Source organism: Panthera onca, chromosome E1 (genome assembly GCF_046562875.1).
Source record: "Panthera onca isolate mPanOnc1 chromosome E1, mPanOnc1 haplotype 2, whole genome shotgun sequence".
NCBI lineage: Eukaryota > Metazoa > Chordata > Mammalia > Carnivora > Felidae > Panthera > Panthera onca.
Genome location: NC_138352.1, coordinates 51,491,728 through 51,514,284, shown reverse-complemented (window position 1 = coordinate 51,514,284; position 22,557 = coordinate 51,491,728). Strand labels below are relative to the sequence as shown.

Here is a 22,557-nt window from a genome sequence, read left to right as displayed (position 1 = left end):
CTTCAAGATTCTATGTCTCCCTCCCTCTCTGCCCCTCCCCGCTCATGCTATGTCTCTCAAAAATAGGTAAACGTTAAAAAATATTAATAATAAAATAAAAAGAAATAGAATATTCACTATTCTTCAGGACGAACTTTTCTTCAAAAATAAATGTTTTACTATTTTATTTGTTACTGTAAGTACTACTGCTGTATCCTAATTAGAAATGTCTATCAAAAGATTCTAAGCAAACAGTTAAAATTCAGTTTGGGCACTTAACGTTCATTTCTGTGAAAATTTTATTCAGACAAACTTATTTCTCAAGCAGCAATTCAAACAAATCTAAAGTGAATTAAAGTACAAAAGAAAACCACATTAAGTTTAAAATAATCAGAGAATCACGATGCTAACGTGACTTTTAAAATCACCTAGCCCTCCTCCAAAAACAAACAGAAAACAACAAAACAAAGACAAAAACAAAATAAAAAATAAATTTTTAGAAATGATAAATGAAAAGAGAGATCACCTAGCCCAACCTTTGCAAATGCAGAAGTAATGCCTACGATGTTAACATTTCGGTTTTTTAAACGCATAAATAGTTCTGGAATATCTGCTATGTATAGGACAATGTAGGTAAAGTGTCTGCAAGAACTCTCCTCAGAAGTCATGGGGCTTTTTTACATACAAAAGTCAAAGGACTTATTGAAGAATTTTTTGGAAGTTTTAGCATAACTTGGCACCAATGGTAAGGACAAATAACTTGAATGCACAAAAGAGAACTTTAAATACTTAGGCTTAGCCATTTGACCTTCAGCATATTCATCCATCCCTCCAACCAACCAACAAATATCTATTAAATACCTACTGCATCCCAGTAGCTTAGTGGGGGAATTAAAGCCATCAGTTAGTTTGCTATAACACTGGAAGTGCTACGAGAAGAGAAGCAGGGTATGCTGTGGGACAATATAAGAGGGGCACAAACCACACCTAGGTGTTCATAAAAGGCTTTCCAGAATTGAAATCTGAAAGATGAATACTGTTAGGGGTGCCTGAGTGGTTCAGTCAGTTGAGCATCCAACTTCGGCTGAGGTCATGATCTCATGGTTCATGAGTTTACTGAGCCCCAAGTCGGGTCTCTGGGCTGTCAGCAAACAGCCTGTTTCAGATCCTCTGTCCCCTCCCTCTCTCTCTGCCCCTCACCCACTCACTCTTTCTCTCTCTCAAAAAAAATAAATAAACATTAAAAAAAAAAAAAGAAAAAGAAAAGATGAATACTGCTAGCCAGGCAACAGAAGAGAAACAGAGTGCCAAGCAAAGAGGCAGCTTTTAAGAAGGCCTGGAGAGAACACTATTTGCAAACAAACTCCCAAGTGTTCAGTAGGGCTCAAAAACGAAAAGATGAGGCTGGTGAGATAAGGAGTGGCCAGATCACAATGCCTTGTCTCCTAAGAACTTTAGACATTTCAAGAACTTTAGACAGAGCCACTAAAGGCTTTTAAGTACAGAAAGATCTGATTAGATCTCCACTTTGGAAAGACTTGGTACAGTATGATGGGCAATTTATTGGTTTGCAATACTAGAAGCAGATAGATCAGTTAGGGGACAGTTTTAGTTGCCCATTCATTTATTCAGAGATATTCACTGGATGCTTTCTTCGTGCTAGATACTGGTAGACAATGTGAATGACACAAAGTCCCACCTCTTCGGAGTTTGGATTCAGGCCAAGAGACATTGGCAGTCTGTATCTGAGTAGAAGAAATGGATTTGGAAGAAGAGAATCCAGAAATATTTAAAAGTTGGAAAAAATAAAATAACAATAATAAAATAAAAAGAAATATTTAAAAGGAAACAAAAGAAGGTAGCAATGGGGGTGAAGGAGAGAGAAGACTTAAGGATGGTAATGAGCTATCTGGCCAGGCAGACAGCGGTATCCCTCACAAAGAGAACAGAGCAGCAGCAGGCTTGGTAGGGAAGTTCAGGTCTGGACACGTCAGGAGACATTCATATCCAAGAAACACCAGCAATGTGGATCTGAAACTCCAGACAGACAGATCTGGCCCTAAAGTTCTTAACAGGCCGTCAACTTCATGAGAGAAGAATCTTGTCTTTGCTCACCACTGTATCCCCAGTGGACACCAGGCACACAGGCAGCACTCTCTAAATATCTATGAAATGAATGAATGGGATATACATTTTGGAATGGTCAACAAACGGTAACTAAACCCACGGGAATGAACAGTATCACTTAGGCAGGGCACAAAATGAGAACTAGAGGGGAGCTCAGAAAGAACTCCAAGGGATACCAAAGTTAACAACGTAAGAGGAATCCAGAGTGGTCAGAAAAGAGGAAAACTGGAGTGGCTGGCTGGCTCAGTTGGTGGAGCATGCAGCTCTTATTCTCAGGTTTGTGAGTTCAAGCCCCAAGTTGGGTATAGAGAGGAGGAGAGGGAGGAGGAGGAGGAAAAAGAAGAAAAGAGCAGAAAACCAAGAGAGTTGAAAGCCACAGAATCAAAATATGTTTCTTCAGACTCTTAACTATAGAGAACAAATTGATGATTACCAGAGGGGAGGTCGGTGGAGGGGACGGGTGAAACAGGTGATGGGGATTAAGGAGTGTGCTTGTTGTGATGAGCATAGGGTGTTGTACGGAATTGGTGAATCACTATATTGTACACCCAAAACTAATATTACACTGGAATTAACTGGAATTTAAATAAAAATGTATGTATATATACGATATATATGTCGTATATATAGTGTGAGTGTATGATATTTCTTAAGTGACCAAAAGAATCAAACGTTGCTGAGAAGTATGAGGAAAAAAAAAAAAACAAAAAACAAAAAACAGAAGAAATGCACTTATGAGAGCTGCTTACTTTTCTGAATTTTCAAGAAAAATGAAAGGGTAGGAGAAACTGACTATATACATCTAAAGTTTCAGGTCTAAAACCTTACTCTTATGAGATGGATTCTTTCATGCATGGGCAGCTTACCTTTCTATAACCTTATTTGTTCCATCTAAAGTGCCAGCCTCTTTACTCTTTATCACATCACCTTTTTTTACTTCCTGTGTGGCATCTATCACAATCTATAATTACAGTGACTAGCTTGTTTATTCTTTAGTATAATATAAACTCCAAAAAAAGCACAGGCTACCTTCCTTGTCTGTTTTGTTTGTAGCTATATTCCCAGAGCCTACAACACTGCCTGGCTCAATAAATATTTGTTCTTTTTTTAATTTTATTTTTATTTTTTTGTTGTTAAGCGTCTTTTAAAAATTTTTTTAAATGTTTATTTATTCGAGAGAAAGAGAGAAAGAGAGAGAGAGAAGAACAGGGGAGGAGCAGAGAGAGAGGGAGAGAGAACTCCAAGCAGGCTCTGTGTTGTCAGCACAGAGACCAACCAGTGTAAGGGTCAATCCCACGAACCGTGAGATCATGACCTGAGCCAAAATCAAGAGTCAGACACTCAACTGAGCCACCTAAGTGTCCCTCTTCTTTCTGATCATCTGTGTATCTTTTTATCTTTCTATCTACCTATGGAAATGGGATAGGAAAGAACCAGAAGATCATGGGAGTTTCCTCCCAGCTCTTAAAAAATAACTTCAGGAAGGGCCAGTGAAAATACATTTTAAAGAACAATAACAGAATGCAGTATCGCAGAAAATCTCAACCTATCTCAGGGAATCCAATCAGCAGAGTCCCAAATAAAAAATTCTCGGGATCTATAATCCTACTGGAGCAGGTTAGCAGTCAGATGAGATATCCTAGAAAATATATTATAAGTCTAAAAAAAGGTTACTAGAGAAAACATTTACCATAGGGTTAGTTTCTCAATTTCTGTATTCTGGCTTCAAAGGGGAAAAACAATCCCTCATATTTTTATGCTGTAACTTTAAATAAAAATTCTTAACCAACTTCTCAGTCTTATAGGTCTCAGATTTAAATTCCTTATAGAAAAGTATCTAAACTGCAATTATTTCTTCCTTTCCAGATGAGTACATTAGATCATTATAAAAATACTAACTTATTTATCTTTGTAACAGACATAATACTATCCTCTTAAAAATTAATTCAAATAGAATATTAGATAATATCAGAAAATGTTCTCAGTGTAAATAATATTGTGGTTATGTGGTAAGAATGCTCTTTTTCAAATTATATTTAATTTTTTTTAATTATTTTTATTTTTTTTAAATAGTTTCTATGCTCAGTTTGGGGCTAGAACTCACCAGCCACCCTGAGATCAGGAGTCCCATGCTCCACTAACTGAACCAAGGTGAAATGTCAGAACATCTGCAATTTACTTTGACATGTTCAGCAATTTAAAAGTGTGCAAATTTTGAGTGTATGTATCTATAAATGTATATGTATACACATACAACACATACATATATATAGGTAAATACAACAACTGCTGAATCTAAGTGATGTATATACAGATGATCAATGCACTTTTAGTTTTCCTGTATGTTTGAACATCTTCCTAACAAAAAGCCAGGGGGAAGGATTTACTGAAAAAGTTTACTGACTTAAAAAAAAAACAACAACAATATTTCAAAGTTCCTAATAACTCTATATCCTCAACTTGGAAACTTCTCTATTGTGTTAATAGGTAGATTCCCCAGGGCCCCTGGGTGGCTCAGTCCGTTAAGCATCTTGATTTCAGCTCAGGTCGTGATCTCAGTTTGTGGGATGAAGCCAAGTGCCCCCCTTCCCCCAAGGCTGTTAGCATGGACCTGCGTGGGATTCTCTCTCCCCACCTCTCTCTAACCCCTCCCCAACTCACGCTCGTTACCTCTCTCAAAAGAAATGAAATGAAATGAAATGAATTAAAAAATATATATGTAAATTCCCATGGTTGAGTTCCAAAATTTTTGGAGGCACCTATTATGCCAAACTATTAGATACTACAATCCCTAAGTGAATAAAACAGTCTTGCATTCAGATAACTAGGGGTGCCTGGGTGGCCCAGTGGGTTAAGCATCCGACTCTTGATCTCAGCTCAGGTCACAATCTCACAATGCATGAGTTTGAGCCCCTTGACAGGCTCTGCACTGACAGCACTGAGCCTGCTTGGAATTCTCTCTCCCTTTCTTTCTCTGCCTCTACCCCATTCGTCCTCTCTCTCGCTCTCGCTCTGTCTCTGTCTCTCTCTCTCAAAATAAATAAACTTATAAAATTAAAAAAAAAAACAAAACAACCTAATAACTAAATATGGCCTGGCTGGCTCAGTGGGAAGAGCATACAATTCTTGATCTCAGGTTCCTGAGTTCAAGCCCCACACTGGGTGTAGAGATTACTAAAAATAAATAAATAAATACCACTGGCTAAAATCTCAAAACGTATAGTATTATATGCACATACTTTTAAATATCAGCTTTTCTGAATAGACACATTACATATATTATTAAACTGGGTCTATGTTGATATATTTGATCTCCACCCAATAGTAATTTATTTAGGTAAGAGCTGTATTCATTATGAGTGTTGAACACAGCAAAAAACTATTTTTAAAATAACTCAGCCATTAACTTGGCCAACAAAACACATTTTTTGGCTAGATTCTAATACTATCTCCACTGGGAACCAAAGTCTCCATATGATTGAAATATTCAGTGTGTAGTGAACCGTAAGCTAAGGAGTCCGAGAAACAGGAAGCAGACTCAGGCACAGAACGGGATCACCAAGCTATGGCACATACCACAGTAACCTAGTGAACAGTCCTTACTCTACTAATCCATCCTCTCATTAGAGATCTACCTGATCTGGCTAGGTACCTTACCGTTTTTATATTCTCTCTTGTGATTTTAGAGTTTTTGTTGGGGCACCGGGATGGCTCAGTCAATTACGTGTCCGAGTATTGACTTCGGCTCAGGTCATGATCTCGAGGTTCGGAGTTCTCACATCCGGCCATATGCTGCCAGTGTGGAGCCTGCTTAGGATTTTCTCTCTCTCCCTTTCTGTTGCTCCCCCGCTTGTGCACTGTCTCTCTTGCTCTCTCTCTCTCTCAAAATAAAAATTAAAAAAGAAAGAAAGAAAGAAAGAAAGAAAGAAAGAAAGAAAGAAAGAAAGAAAGAAAAAGAAATTTGTTTTAAAAAAGTTTTTGTTGGGGCGCCTGGGTGGCTCAGTCGGTTAAGCGGCCGACTTCAGCTCAGGTCATGATCTCGCGGTCCGTGAGTCCAAGCCCCGCGTCGGTCTCTGTGCTGACAGCTCAGAGCCTGGAGCCTGTTTCAGATTTTATGTCTCCCTCTCTCTGACCCTCCCCCATTCATACTCTGTCTCTCTCTGTCTCAAAAATAAATAAACGTTAAAAAATAAATAAATAAAATTTTAAAAAAATAAAAAAGTTTTTGTTTCTTTTAGTAATCTCTACACCCAAACATGGGGCTCAAACTCACAGCCAGAGATCACACTCTTCTGACAGAGCCAGCCAGATGCCCTCTCTTTTGTGATTTTAACCAAATGAAAATGTGAATGTCCCTAAAGCAAGGACACATAATGGTATCTCACTTATATACCTACATTCAGAAATCTCTGAAGGTAAAAAAAGGATAAGATCTGTCTTAAGAGTTAATAACCATCAATGGTTAAGTGACTGCCATTTCAAAAGACAACAACCCAACACCACCACATTCAAACACGCACCTAGAGAACAAACAGATTGTTCATTTCAGAAAGGGTCTCGAAATAGGGACTGACTAGGAGCAGCATGAAGTTTATTCAAATGGTTCAAGAAAAAAAAATTTGTTTGTTTGTTTTTAAGTAAACTCTAGGCCCAAACTGGGGCTTGAACTCCCAACTCTGAGATCAAGGGTCACATGCTCTACCGACTGAGCTAGCCTGGTGCCCCAACAATAGTATTTTTTAAAATATGAAAATATGGGGGCTCCTGGGTAGCTCAGTCAGTTAAGGTCCAATGCTTGATTTTGGCTCAGGTCATGATCTTGCAGTTCGTGAGTTCAAGCCCCACGTTGCTATGCACTGTCAGATTTTCTCTCTCGCCCTCTCTCTCTCTCAAAATAAATAAACATTTAAAAAATAAATAAATAGAAGGAGTTTGAAAGCTAATAAATAACACGTATATTCAAACATGTAAGATGACAAATGCTGATACTCCCTGGACACCAATTTGCTCTCCTGTACTGACATTTGGCCACCCTCTCCTAATGCTCTACTTTTGTGAAATAAAGCAGCAAAGTTCACTTTTTTTTTTTTTTTTTTTACATTTATTTATTTTTGAGAGACAGAGACAGCGTGAGCAGGGGAGGGGCGGAGAGAGAGGGAGACACAGAAGCAGAGGCAGGCTCCAGGCTCGGAGCTATAAGCACAGAGCCCCATGAGGGGCTCAAACCCACGAACCATGAGATCATGACCTGAGTCGAAGTCGGAGGCCCAACTGACTGAGCCACCCAGGCACTCCAAAGTTCAATTCTTTAAGCCAATAGAGTTGACAGAATTAAGGCTAGAAGTCTGAAGAACCATCACAATTACTGACTTAAATAACAACAGTACTAAAGGCACAAAATAAACTTAATGTTGAGGCAGACGTGTAATTTCAGTTCTTCAACTAAGTCTTCAGCAGCCACTATCAACAAAATTTAAGTCATAAGTATGCAAAATTACTCTTCACTCCTATTCCTTGATAAAAAGTCACATAACTCAGTGAAGAGACATCAAATTTTCCTTTTTAAGTGTTTATTAAAGAGATGAACTTAACTGTCATTGTAAATTACCTTGCAAACAAATCAAAATTAACTTCTTCAAGGTGCCTGGGTGGCTTAGCCTCTTAAGTGTCCAGCTGCTGGTTTCTGCTTAGGTCATGATCTCATGTTTCATGGGATCAAGCCCTGAATCAGGCTCTGTGCTGACAGTGAGAAGCCTGTTTGGGATTCTCTTTCTCTCTCTGCCACTGCCCCACTCTCTCTCCTCTCAAAATAAATAAAAACACATTTTTAAAAAAATTAACTTCTTCAACAGGTTTGATTAAAATATTTTTTATGATAGGCACTTGAGTAGCTCAGTCAGTTAAGCACCCGACTCTTGGTTTCGGCACAAGTCACTATCTCCTGGTTCGTGAGTTTGAGCCCCATGTCAATCTTTGCACTAACCGCACAGAGCCTGCTTGGGATTCTCTCTACCTCTCTCTCTTTTTCTATCTTTCTCTCTCAAAAATAAATAAACATTTTAAAAAATAAAATATTTCTTATGAATGAGAACTGTATCAATAAAAAGAACACTGAATATCCATGCCTGCTTTCCTGCCCCAAAATCTTATCACTCCCATGTTCACACACTTCCAAAGAAAACAATTTGATTAAAGTCTTCATATAAAACATCAATTTTGTTTCTGCTTTAAGTGCTGATTCACTGGGGAAAAGTTAATTTGAAAATTCTTGGTGGTCTCTCTCACCTCAGCATTTTTTATTATTATTTTTTTTAATGTTTATTTATTCTTGAGACAGAGACAGAGAGTGAACAGGGGAGGGGCAGAGAGAGAGGGAGACACAGAATCTGAAACAGGCTCCAGGCTCTGAGCTGTCAGCACAGAGCCCAATGCAGGGCTCGAACTCACGAACCGCGAGATCGTGACCTGAGCTGAAGTCAGACGCTTAACCGACTGAGCCACCCAGGTGCCCCTCACCTCATCATTTAATCACCTCAATTTTTTAAGCAAAAAGCCACAGAAAAGCAGTCATAACATCATGCAAATCTTCCTCCCAGCAAGGATATTCTCTCCTCAGCTCATTTTCTTCAGACGTGCTTCTATAGTGCAGGAAGGAAAGGGAGGATTGAAAAGGGTGCACCTTTATTTTTATGTGCAGTCTCCCTCATTTGATCATGCTAAATAAACTCTCACTTTGAAAATAATGGTGATGAGAAACAAGGCCCACAGAATCCCTTGGAACTAAACTTCTAAGGAAAGGGCTCTTAAACTCATTTGCCTACTTATCAGAAAAGTATTGTCATTTTTTTAGTTACTCAAAGCAATCATGTTTATTTTAAAAGAATCAGAACTTGCACAAACAAAAACATCAAAACACTAACATGTTCTTCCCAAGAATAACATCTCTCTCCAGATCACTCTGTATAAAAACTTTTGTTTTCAAAAATCACGAATAGGGGCATCTGAGTGGCTTAGTCGATCAAGCGTCCAACTCTTGATTTTGGCTCAGTTCGTGATCTTGCAGTTGGTAAGTTGGAGCCTCACATGGGGCTCCACACTGACAGTGCAGAGCCCGCTATGGATTCTCTCTCCCTCTCTCTCTGCCTCTCCCCCACTTGCACTCTCTCTCAAAATAAATAAATAAACTTAAAATATATATTACAAAACAAAAACAAAAACAAAAACACTGATTGGGGGCGCCTGGCTGGCTCAGTTAGTAGAGCATACCACTCTTGACCTCAGGGTCATAAGTTTGAGCCCCACACTGGAGGTAGAGATTACTTAAAAATAAAATCTTAACTCTCTCCCCCTCCACTGCTCGCTCTCGCTCTCTCTCTCTCTCTCTCTCTCTCACTCTCAAAAATAAATAAACATTAAAAAAAAAAGAAAGAAAACCATTCTAGGCCAAGGGAACAGCATCGGCAAAGGCATCACATAGGACTTAGATAAGAAATAGAAAGATGTAAGATGAGCAAAGAGCCCATAGGGGAGAGTAGCAAGTAATAAGATGATAGATATCTTGATTAGCATTCGAAACTGATCATAAATTTGTCTAAAATCAGCCCTTCTTATGTTGTTTTTAATTTTTTCTTTTTGAGAGCGAGAGCATGAGGTGGGGAGGGGGCAGCACGAGGTGGGGAGAGAGAAATAGAGAGATAGAGACAGAGAGAGAAAAGGAGAGAGAGAATCTCAAGCAGGTTCCATGCTCAGCTCGGACTTGATCCCACTACTCTGGGATCATGATCTGAACCAAAATCGAGACTTGGATGTCAACCAACTGAGCCACCCAGACACCCCTCCTTTGGGTTGTTTTTAAAGATTCACAAAAATAGCAGACTAACTACACACAAAAAAATTCAAATAAAAGCAAAGAAAAAGACAGAAAGTATTCAAATTAAGTAATACCACTAGAATAAAGATTAAATTTCCGATCCCTTGCTGAGAATTCCTGCAAGCAAGAGATTAAAGTGCTTTACACCCCCTAAAACATTCTCACCATTTATATACCCTCCTAAATTTCCACAAAGGTGCTCAGAATTTCCTTTACACTTTCTAGTAATGGACAATTTCCAGGCTTTCAAATACTTTTGCTGTAAATACCCGCAGGCACTTTTGCTGTAATAGCAGACTCTTAGGCTCCATATTAAAGGCCACAAACAGAGCACTCACAAAAAATTAAACACAGAATTCACTTCTGCATGTTGGCCTAAGAAAGACTGAATTTCTGGAGACTGGGTAAATCTTGATTTATCATCTTACATGAAAAGGGATAACAAGGTGGTTTTATGTTTTTATGTTCTGGGAATTGGCTCATCTAGCATTTCATCAATGCTCTCTATTCTCAGGTCATGGCTCTTTGCCCAAAGGTTTCATTAGAATTTACAGACATGTTTGAAAAAGTATCAGTTACAAAAAAAGTCATCGGACAACTCATTTTTTAAAAGTCATTTACTGGGGCACCTGGGTGGCTCGACTGAGCGTCTGACTCTTGATTTCTGTTGAGGTAAATCTCAGGGTTCCTGGGTTAGAGCCCTGTGTTGGGCTCCTTGCTGACAGTGTGGAGTCTGTTTGGGATTCTCTCTCGCTCTCTGCCCCTCCCCCGCTTATGCTCTCGATGACACACACACTCTCTCTCCCAAGACCAAATTAAAAAAAAAAAAAAAAAGTCACTTACTTATGAAATTAATATACAGTCCAGTGCCTGGCAGTTAGTTTTATTTTCTGATTCTGCAACCTGTGGCAGATGTTTTTCTTAGCACGTGTGATCCTGGCCTTTTGCCATGTTCACACAGCCCTAAAGGAATTTAAAACTGGAGGGAGCATTGCTTTTATCCAAGGTGATAGGTTCATGCTGGGGTTGCTCCTCACCTGTGTATATATGTCTCTTCCCAGTACCTCCCATTACCCAATACTGGGGAGGGTCTGCATGAGGATGAAGACACAGCAGGCCACTGCAGTGGTAGTATAACACCCCTGTTCTATAAACAGTGCTAATAAACTAGAAATCGCAATCCCATCTTTTTGTTGTTGTTGCTTTTTATTTTGAGAGAGAGGAGAGAGTGAGAGAACACACACAGGAGGGGCAGAGAGCGAGAATCCCAAGTAGGCTCCATGCTGTCAGCACAGAGCCCAATGTGGGGCTTGAACTCATGAACCGTGAGATCATGACCTGAGCCAAAATCAAGAGTGGACACTTAACCAAGTGAGCCACCCAGGCGCTCCACAATCCCATCTTTAGATTTTTTTTCAATCCCTTCCTCCCTATGTACTTGGAAATACTCTTGAAATAAAATCAAGTTTGCTTGGCAAATCCAATGCCATTGCTTTGAGACAAATGGATCACAAAATCAGAACTAAAAATCATTGCTATAGTCCAGCTTTAAAAAAAGAGAAGAGGGATGCCTGGGTGGCTCAGTCAGTTAAGTGTCTGACTTTAGCTCAGGCCATGATCTCACGGTCTGTGAGTACGAGCCCCGCATCACTCTGCACTGACAGCTCAGAGCCTGGAGCCTGCTTCAGATTGTGTCTCCCTCTCTCTCTCTGCCCTTCCCCCACTCAACACTCTCTCCTTCTCTCAAAAATAAATAAACATGAAAAAAAGAGAGAGAGAGAAGAAATGGGGCTCCTGGGTGGCTCAGTCAGTGGGGCATTGGACCTGATTTTGGCTCAGGGTCATGATCTTAGGGTCCTGGGATCCAGCCCTGCATTGGGCTCTGCTCCTAGTGTGGAGCCTACTTAAGATTTCCCCTCTCCCCCCGCCCCCCACCTCTCTCTCTCTCTCTCTCTGCCCCCCCCCCCCACTCTGGTGCTCTCTAAAATAAATTTAAAACAATTTTTTTTAAAGGAGAAGAAAAAGGAACTACTGGACCTAATACAAAGGTATATGTGACAAAATTAAAAGTTTAAATTAGGGCTAGGAAATAAGCTGCGAAAAAATCTCACATCCTAATAACTTTTCAAGCATTTTTGAAAGAGAGCATATTGTTGGTTCAATAATTACTTACTTAGCTTCCTTCTATCACCAGGTATTTAGCTAGGTGTGCTAGATGCTCACAAACAAAGATGAACAGGACACTTCCCCTGCATTAGTTAAGTTCAAGAGAAATAATGCCAGCACAGCCTGAAAGCTTAAATCCTTGACTGTCTCAAGAAGTCCAAGGCCTATCACTTGCTACTCCAGAGCTCCAAAAGGTTCAGACTCGAGGTGAGGGCGCCGAGGTCACTGCAGAGATGCTAGGGTTAACAGCCGGCCAAGGGCACCTGTAAATTGCAGTCTGAACAAGGTTGCCCACAGTCGCCTACACCTCCTCAACCCCGCCCCGCCCCCGGTCCTCTTTATAAATAAACGGGAGGGTTTTTACGGGGAACTGTCCAAGGTGATCACCTGACACGGAGGAACGCTTTGGTGTGAGATACCAACAAAATAAAACTGTACACTCTCTATATTTACAGAGTGTTACTCTACAACATCTAAGTGCTGACAAAGTGTCAACCAAGGCACATAAAACAAAATAAAACCTCTTTTTCAACAGGGCTAAGACGTCAAGAAGAAACTGACCGAAAGAGGGAGATCTCTAACTTCCCAAAGCAGCAACCCCCTGGAAAGGTACTGGAACCAGCGGAAGTTACATATCCAGGACAGAAGTGTTTAAATACACCCCCCCTTCCACACACACACACGCACACACACACACCATGGTAAAAGTTTGAACTGCCATCTGACTATCCTACGGTGGTCGGAAACTTCCCTAAACTACAAGCGAGAGCCAGCCACACTAAAATCGCCCTCAGTCAACCTCAGGTGCCCTCAGGCCAAGCTGCGGCTTCCTCCCCGGGCCTTGCCTCCTCACCTCCCTCCCTTCCCCCGGACACTCACTCGCCTGCCTCGGCTTCCGACGCCGGCCGGGGTCCTGAGGACCTCGCGGCCGCGGGCTCGGCCCGGGGGGCTTCGGCCTCGGGCCCGCCTCCAGGAGGCCCGGCGCGCCCCCTCCCGGGCCGGGCCGGGCCGCGACCCCCGGCCCCCCGGCCTGCCCTCGGGCCCGGCCCCCGCCCTCCCCGCCGGCGGGCCCTCACCTCCTCGGCGTGCTTGCGCAGCGCCTTCTCCCGCTCGTACTGGGTGATGAGCTGCTCGTTGTCGTCCCGCAGCAGCTCCAGCTCCACCTGGTGCTCCTGGTCCTGCGCGAACACCGAGTCCAGGTTCTCCAGCACGGCCACCACCAGTGGCATCAGCTCCTTGACCACCTCCTCGTCGTAGCGCCCGATGAGCCGCTCGAACTCGCGGTAGATGGAGCCGGCCAGGCCGGACACCCGCTCCGACATCACGGCCCCGGAGCCGCCGGGCTCCTCCTGGTACACCACACCGTCCTCCAGCTCCATGGTGGCGGGCGGGCGGCCCGGGGCGTCGCCGGCTGAGGAGGCGGCACGGGCCCGCACGGGACGGGCCCGGCTGGGGCTAGGGCTGGGGCTAGGGCTGGGGCTGGGGCTGCGCCCGGCGGGGTGGGGGGCCCGGGCCCGAGGAGGGGAGGGGTGGGGTGAGCGCACTCAGCCCAACGGCCGCTGCACCAACTGCCGGGGCGGCCGGGCCGCGCGCGCCACACGTCACCTGCGGGGCGGGACCCGCGCCGCGTCGGCCCGATGGGCGGGGCCCCGCGGGAGGCCAGGCGCGGCCGGGGGCGGGGCCATGCGTCATCGTGCGCCGGCGGAGGGGGCGCCGTGGCGTCACCACTGGGCGCCGCGCGGCGGGCGCGTTCGCCAATGGGAAAGGCTGCGGGAGGAGGGTGGCGAGAACTGTCAGCCCCCGGCGGGATTTGCTGGGCGGGTCCCAAAGGAAAGGGAGGGGTTCTGGAAGAGTGACTAGCAGTCCAGAATTAACATAGCTAACATTTCTACTGCCTTTTTAAGCTCACAAAGGGCTTTCTCATTTGTTCCTCACACCAGGCGTGGTGCGGTAGACGTTCGTCTCACAGACAAGGAAAGTAGGCCTGGAAAAGTTGTGGTTCACTCAAGGTCACGCAGCTAGAACGGGAAGGAGGCTGATGTGGGGCTCAAACCGGTGTAGGTTAAGAATCTCAGGCTCAGAGAAAAGTGGGAAACTGAGGGAGAGGAACAGCAACCTTACTAAGGCGAGGTCTCCCTGAGTGATAAGGTGGTCTCGATACAACTATTTGGGGATAACGAGAGTAAGGATAGCCTGAAACAGAGGAAGTGCAAAGCATTCTGGAGAAGGATAAAACTGCAACGCCACATCTCGCACTTTCCCAAACACTGAGTTTCGGGGCTTCTCCCGTCCAACTTGGGAGAGTGGTATTTCCTGGCTCCAGCCAGCCTACTTCCTTCTAGTCTTGAAGAGGGGCAAAGCGGGGAAGGGAGGGGATAGGGAGTCCAGGAGGAAAGGGGTGGAGACTGGGGTGAATAAGTCCCCTGATACGGGAGATCTCCGCCGCCTGGGAGAGCATCACGTGTGGGGAATGACACAACACCCAAGCCTCCGGCGGGCTGAGTCAAAGATCGCCTTCCGGTCTTTTTTGCCCTCCCTAGAGGAGGCGGGAGACACTCCCAAAAATTCCTTTCCTCCGCGGCAGGTGACTCAAGGCGTATTGCGTCCGGTCTCTTCTAAGAATAGGGAAGAAAAGGCAGGACTTGGATAAACGAAGGTTTAGGGGGAGGAATAGGCCACTCCCGTGATCATAAATACCCTTGACTTGTTTACAACTTCAAGTTCTTCCTACCAGGTTTGAACTAGTCCCCCAACGTCTTCCAATCTGGACCCACCTGGAGACCCACAAAAACGATGTGGAAGTTGGACGAAGGCCAACCTGTAAACTCAGAAGGACGAAAAAGAAAATACTAAGCCTTATAGCAGTCTATACTGCCCCCCTTTCTCACCTCACCCCACATCCACCCTTATATTGTTAGTGTATATGACTGTGTCAAGAGTCTTGCTCCCGATATTTTCTTTTTTCCCCTCCTGGGGGCTGTCAACTAGGTATTTGTATACATACATATAAATATACATATCCTTATTTTCCTGGGAGTCAGAGGAGCAGGAAAAGCTAGGGCAAAGCTGTACTTTGTCTTTCCACAATATTATCATACACATCAAAAAATTTAGTGGAGGCGTGCCTGGCTAGCTTAGTTGTTAGAGCGTGCTACTCTTGATCTCCCAGTGGCTCATGAGTTCCAGCCCCACCTTGGGCATGGAGATTACTAAAGAAAGACAAGGAAAAAAGAAAATTTAGGGGGGAAGTGTTGGTTTTTAGATATGAGTTTATAATAAAGTTTTCATAAGTATGGTCCTTTAGGCATAAATTCAACATAGAAAGAACGTTGAAAGAATGTTGAAAGAAGAAAGATATGAGTTATAAAGGCGTCTGGGTGGCTCAGTCAGTTGAGCATCAGGCTCTTGATTTCGACTCAGGTCATGATCCCAGGGTCTGGGGATTGAGCCCCTGTTGGGCTCTGTGCTCAAGATTCTCTCCCTCTGCCCCTCTCCCCCACTCGCGTGCCCACAATCTCTCTAAAATAAGAATTTTAAAAAGGGGACACCGGGGTGGCTCTGACAGTAAAGCCACCGACTCTTGATTTTGACTCGGGTCATGATCTCATGGTTCCTGAGTAGGAGCCCAAATTGGCTATCATAACAGAGCCTGCTTGGGATTCTGTCTCTCCCCTCTCTGCCCCTCCCCTGCTAACATTCTCTCTCTATATCTCTAGATAGATAGATAGATAGATAGATAGATATAAAGAATTCAAAGAAGAAAGATATGAGAGGGGCGCCTAGGTGGCTCAGTGGATTAAGTGTCCAACTCTTGATTCAACTCTTGATTTCAGCTCAAGTCATGATCTCACAGTCCATGGGGTGGAGCCTTGTGTCAGGCTCTCGCAGACAGCACAGAGGAGCCTACTTGGATTCTCTCTCTCCTTTTCCTTGCACCCCTCCCAGCCGCTTGCATGTATGCAACGCACACACTTTCTCTCTCTTAAAATAAATAAATAAACTTTAAAAAGGAAGATATGACATATGTTTATATCTTGATTTTAAGCTTCTGCTAGCTCTCAAAGGCCATATTTGTTTAAAATAAAATCCAGCCAAATATACATCAAATGTTGAATAGATATAAATGGTCTATGTCTATCTTGGAATATTTATCATTCGTCAATAAAAAGAAAGTACATGTTACACAGAGATGGACCTTGAAAATATTTTTCTAAGTAGAAGAAACCAGTTACAAAGGACCGCATATGAAAGATCAGTGGTTGCTTTGGGCTGGGTGGGGAAATGAGGGAAAACGAGTGATGCTAATGAGTATGGGGTTTCTTTTGAGGGTAATGAAAATGCTCTAAAATTGATTGTACATGACTCCGAGTATACTAAAAGCCATTGAATTGTACACTTTATTATTATTATTTTTAGTGTTTATTTATTTTTGAGATAGCACAAGCAAGGGAAGGGCCTAGAGAGAGGGGGCAGAGGATCTGAAGCAGGCTCCATGCTAACAGCAGCGAGCCCCATGAGGGGGTCAAACTCATGAACCATGAGATCATGACCTGAGCCAAAGTCAGACACTCAACTGACTGAGCCACCCAGGTACCCCTGAATTGTAAAAGGTGAATTGTGGGGGGCGCCTGGGTGGCTCAGTCGGTTGAGTGTCCGACTTTGGCTCAGGTCATGATCTCATGGTTCACGAGTTCGAGCCCTGCATCAGGCTCTGTGCTGACAGTCAGAGACTGGAGCCTGCTTGGGATTCTGTGTTTCTGTCTCTCTCTGCTCCCCCCGTCCCCTTCCCCCGCTTATGCACTGTCTCTCTCTCTCTCTCAAAAATAAATAAACATAAAAATTTTTTTAAGTGAATTGTGAGGTGCTTGGGTAGCTCAGTCAGTAAGGCATCCAACTGTGGCTTAGGTTATGATCTCATGGTTCATGAGTTCAAGCCCCTGACAGAGGGGATCCTCTGTCCCCCTCTCTCTCTGCCCCCCGCCCCTGCTTGTGCTCCCTCTGTCAAAAATATATAAACATTAAAAAAATAATAAAAACAAATAAAAAGGTGAATTGTGGGGTATATGAATTATATCTCAGTAAAGCTGTTAAATAAAATTTATGAAGATAATGGCTTTATAGTAAACTCAATAGAAGCACATAACAATATGATAGAGCAGAAAGAAAATGGCTTTTCCATGGAGAAACTTCTAGTTCTAGTATGGACTGGTATGGACTTGAACAACTGAGGCCAAAAACAAAAAAAGCCTGTAGTTACTGAGTACCTACTGGGTGCCATTCGCTGCAGTAAGGACTACCAGCCTCAGCTTCATCTGCATAATGACGAGGTATGTTACAGAATCTGTAAAGATTTCTTGCAATTCTACAATCCTATTCTCATTTGTAGGTGGGAGTGAAAGACAGGAGCAAGGGCCTTGAGATTTAGTCCCATTAGTCAACACCTAATTGCGTAGACAGTAATCCTACCTCCTTTTGTAAACCACCTGGATAAATCTCCAGCACCCACTAGGGCTGATATTATTGTTTAAGACTAAGAGTCATTCAGGAAAACAGGTCACGTTGTGAACTTTAGAGCCAATGTTTACTCTTGATTCCTAAAAGGAAGGAAATCCCATTTTAAGAGATTCTTTGGCCTTACAAAAATAGTGAGGACACTAGTGTGGGCAAGCAGAGGGGAGGAGTTGATGGGGGCAGGAAGGGAGGTGTTTCTTCCTAAGCACAATAACTATAATCACTGGGAGACTGAAATCACTAGTCCTGTTGTTTGTCTAGCCTTCTGGAAATTTTACAGTTATTTCTGTGTGAATCAAGTTCTCCAGTTTCACAAACTACATTTGCTCACAGGTGGAGAGAGGGTCACTGAAAGAAGAAGAGAAACGAGGACTCCCAGTGCCCAAGACCCTCCACCTATGGCTGTGTGAAATGATGAGTGATCACAAACTAGAGCACAAACCTGAATATTCTTGGTGAGACAGTCTAGCTGTGGAATTCTCTTAAAAAGTTTCAGAGGAGTTCAAAAGTCTTTGTGTCAGAATAAGATGCATAAATCTGGGGGTGCCTGGGTGGCTCAGTCGGTTGAGTCTCCAACTTCGGCTCAGGTCACGATCTCGTGGTTTGTGAGTTGGAGCCCCGCGTTGGGCTCTGTGCTGACAGTTTAGAGCCTGGAGCCTGCTTCGGATTCTGTGTATGTGTGTGTGTCTCTCTCTCTGCCCCTCCCCCACTCACACTGTGTCTCTCTCTCCTTCAAAAATAAATAAACATTTTTTTATGGGGCGCCTGGGTGGCGCAGTCGGTTAAGCGTCCGACTTCAGCCAGGTCATGATCTCGCGGTCCGTGAGTTCGAGCCCCGCGTCAGGCTCTGGGCTGATGGCTCGGAGCCTGGAGCCTGTTTCCGATTCTGTGTCTCCCTCTCTCTCTGCCCCTTCCCCCGTTCATGCTCTGTCTCTCTCTGTCCCAAAAATAAAAAATTAAAAAAAAAAAAATAAATAAAAAAAAATAAAATAAATAAACATTTTTTAAAAATGTGTAAATCTGTCCAGCTTCTAGTTGCAAGAAGGCCTCTAGGCAAGAGCTATTCCCCTTAACACTGCCCCCCCTACTCCGCGTGCACTCGCGCGCAGCGCGCGCGCGCGCACACACACACACACACACACACACACACACACACACACTTGGAACTTTAGACTAGCAGAAACTGCTGCTAAAATGAGCAGACTGTGGGGCACCTGTCTGGTTCAGGTGGTGGAGCGCTTGATTCTTGATCTTGAGGTCCTGAGTTCAAGCCCCACAGTGGGCCTAGAGCTTACTTTAACAAAATAAAAATAAAATGAAGAGGCTGAACATATGGTTGAAGCAAGAATCCCAGTATCTAAGGCTCTTTTTAATGGGTCCAAGGTGTATTGGTCATATTTGTGTTCAGGTCAGTTTTTTTCTCCACTTCCTTCTGACTTGGGTTAAATGAAAGAAAAGGCCCATCACCTACCTCTGTATGTTTTTTACACATAGAACTGAAGTTCATTCTGGGAATAAAAGATATATATATATATCTATATATATATCTATATACATATATATCTATATATATATATATAGATATATATATATATATATTTTTTTTTTTTTAAGTTCATTTCTTTATTTTGAAAGTGAAAGTGAGCTAGGGTGGAGGGGCAGGGAGAGAGAGAATTCCAAGCAGGCTTTGCACTCTATGCGTGGAGCCTGATGCACTGCTCAAACTCATGAACCGTGAGATTATAACCTGAGCCAAAATCAGGAGTTAGACGCTTAACAAATTGAGCCACCCAGATGCCCCTAAAAGATAAATTTTTTAAATAGTGGGTTGGATTTCCCCCCAATTACAGACAGATGCATACTCACTATAGAAAATGTGCTCAGTGCAAAAAAGCACAGAGAAGAAAATTAAAATCACCCATACAATCCCATCTTCCAGACATGATATGGTTAACATTTGGCAATCTATAGGGCGATCCAGGACATCTTCAATGTCCTTGGGGAGAGGAGTCCAGTATGTACAAGGGGACTTGTTTTCTCTGGAGTAAGTAAGCATCCAGTGAGACTTGCTGCAAGAAACCTGAATTTTGGTCCCCACTCTACCCCCACTTCCTCACTTGAGTCTCCTAAGTAAATAGATGAGAAAGAAATAGATTAGAATTTTAGGAAACATCAGACAAACCCAAAGCCCATTTCCAAAAGTGTTTAAAAGATTTCATTGGGGATTACACTGCAAATTCATTTTGGTTGAGAAATTAATTTTGACACACTTATTAATAGGCATGCTAAGGAAAGGAATGGAGATGAGAAGAAATTATGTTTTCTAAACGCCAATTCATTTGTGTATATTATTTGGAGGAAGTTCTCAGTGATCCCAAACAACACTCTTGAAATTCACCATCTTTGAGAACTCAGTGCAATTCAGCCAACATTTGTTAGTAAATGCTGGGTCCTGTGCTAGACCCAGGGTGAAGGTTCTAGGCCAAGATTAAGATAAATACCTACACCCAGGAGTGCCTGGGTGGCTCAGTTGTTTGGGTGACTCAGTCCAACTCTTGATTTTGGCTCAGGTCATGATCTCAGGGTCGTGGGATTAAGCCCTGTATCAGGCTCTGTGCTCAGCATGGAGTCTGCCTGAGATTCTCTCTCTCCCTCTATCCCTCTCCCCCACTTGCACTCTCTCTCTTTAAAATAAAAATTTTGGGGGGGCACATGGGTGGCTCAGTTGGTTGGGTGGCCGACTTCAGCTCGGGTAATGATCTCGTGGCTTGTGAGTTCAAGCTCGGCATCCGGCTCTGTGCTGACAGCTCAGAGCCTGGTTCCTGCTTCAGATCTGTGTCTCCCTCTCTCTCTGCCCCTAAACCCACTTGCATTCTGTCTCTGTCTCTCTCAAAAGTAAATAAACATTAAAAAAAAATAATAAAATAAAATAAAAATATTTTTTTTTAAAAGATAAATCAGGCATGGTACTTTCCCTTAAGATGAGCAGCCTAGGGGCGCCTGGGTGGCTCAGTCGGTTAAGCGTCTGACTTCGGCTCAGGTCATGATCTCACGGCTTGTGAGTTCGAGCCCCTCGTCGGGCTCTGTGCTGACAGCTCAGAGCCTGGAGCCTCTTCAGATTCTGTGTCCTTCTCTCTCTCTCTCTCTCTCTGCCCCTCCCCCACTCACACTCTGTCTCTCAAAATAAATAAACATTAAAAAAATTAAAAAAAAAAAAAAGATGTGCAGTCTAGTGAGGGAGGCAGGCCTGGGAAGCATAAACCACATGCTTAGTGCAATCTAAATATGTACAAGGTATGGTGATGGTAAAGAGGGAAGAAAGTTCTCTCTGGAGGTTATTTAGGTGAAGGTATCCTGGAGGATTTTACCAAGGGGAAAGTAATCTGACAGAGATTTGACTAGGAGGTTAACTCACAGATTCAGATAAGCAGAGAAAAAATGATTTGTCTTGTCTGAACCTAAGCTGACCTACTTCCTGAGACCTCACTCACAGAACAGACCTAGGTCAAATGAAAGCTTGGTCTAAAGGGATTATTGAAACAGTCCCTTTAGGACCTAAGCGTGTGTGGTCAACCTTGCACAAGAATACGGAGACTTTTAGCTAACTCCTCCCCTGCCTGGTCGTCCCCTTAGGAGTCCTTAGAGTACGAGGGAGAAGCGTGTCTTTGGCCCACTTGATGGGCCAATTTCTAAATGCCAATTTATTTGTGTATATTATTTGGAGGAAGTTCTCAGGGATTCGGAATCCACACAGGGACCTTTGCTCTCAGTCTTCTGGTCTCTTGCTGGTCTCAAGCAAGTGATATTCCTTGCTTTCCTGGTCTCTAGATACTCAGCTGGCCTTTAAAGTTGAAGTTTTGAACTACTGCAACTCAGGCCTCCCTCCCCACCCCCCCATGTATCACTCCCGGTCTCATCTGGCCTCTTTTGACTCCGATGTTATGTGAGATGTCTCTGAAGTCCGGCTGTGATGGCAGCCTTCCCTGCAGCCCTCACCTCAGAGCCACCTGCTGCCTACCATCCACTTCCGCCACCAAGTTCCCAGGCTAGGCTTGCAAAGCTAAGCCTAGCTTGCAAAGCTAGGCCTCCCAGGACCTAACCACGCAGCACAGGCAACTTGATGCACTTGTTCCCCAGGTTGCTATGGGTGGTCTTCAGGGTAGCATCTTCCTGAGCCCCAGAGGAGAGGAGGGTGGAGTCGTCAGTGGTACGTTCATTTATTCGACACACCTCTTACTCCCTGGGACAAAACGTGGACTTCGAAAAATGTGGATTCTACATCTGATAGTTTTATTTTCTTCACACCTGTTTTCCTTCCCTCCGTCCTACCAATCTTCTAGTCCGAATAGTGAGGACTTTTCCCCTATGTTCTTTTTCTATCTCAACTCCTGGTTAAGTCTTAGCAGTGATTAAAAGTATTTTTTCTCGGAGCGCCTGGGTGGCTCAGCCGTTAAGTGTCCGACTTCGGCTTAGGTCATGATCTCACTGTTTGTGAGTTCGAGCCCCACATAGATAGGGCTCTGTGCTGACAGCTCAGAGCCTGGAGCGTGCTTCACATTCTGTGTCTCCCTCTCTCTCTGCCTGTCCCCTGCTCACACTCTGTCTCTCTCTCAAAAATAAATAAATGTAAAAAAAAAATTAAAATAAATAAATAAAAGTTTTTTTTTTCCATCTTGGGAGCTCTGCAGGTGAAGCTACTGATATGTTGAGGGGGAAGCAGAATACTGTGGGTAGGGGACAAAAATGTTGTCTGGTTTGCCAGCTTAACGTCTTGGTGTATATGCTTCAACTGATCTCAGATATTTCTCTTAGCATTCCATCAGTATCTGTCTAATCTCCCTCCCTGCCTCCCCATCCCCATGTTAAGGTAATGGCAGTGGTTATGGGTGTGCAAAATATGTGAG

The 22,557-nt window shown here is 43.5% G+C and overlaps 1 protein-coding gene across 2 annotated transcripts in view; it reads right to left on the bottom strand.

Moving 5' to 3' along the window:
- SPAG9 (sperm associated antigen 9) overlaps positions 1–13,718 on the bottom strand; it is a 132,666-nt gene extending 118,948 nt beyond the window's left edge. The window contains exon 1 of one of the 2 annotated variants that reach the window (XM_078437317.2): positions 13,219–13,718. In XM_078437317.2, coding sequence (XP_078293443.1) covers positions 13,219–13,521 — 303 coding nt within the window. In that variant the 5' untranslated portion in view covers positions 13,522–13,718. The remainder of the gene's footprint in view (positions 1–13,218) is intronic. The other variant, XM_078437318.2, reaches the window with a different exon arrangement.
- Between the last annotated feature and the right edge of the window lie 8,839 nt (positions 13,719–22,557).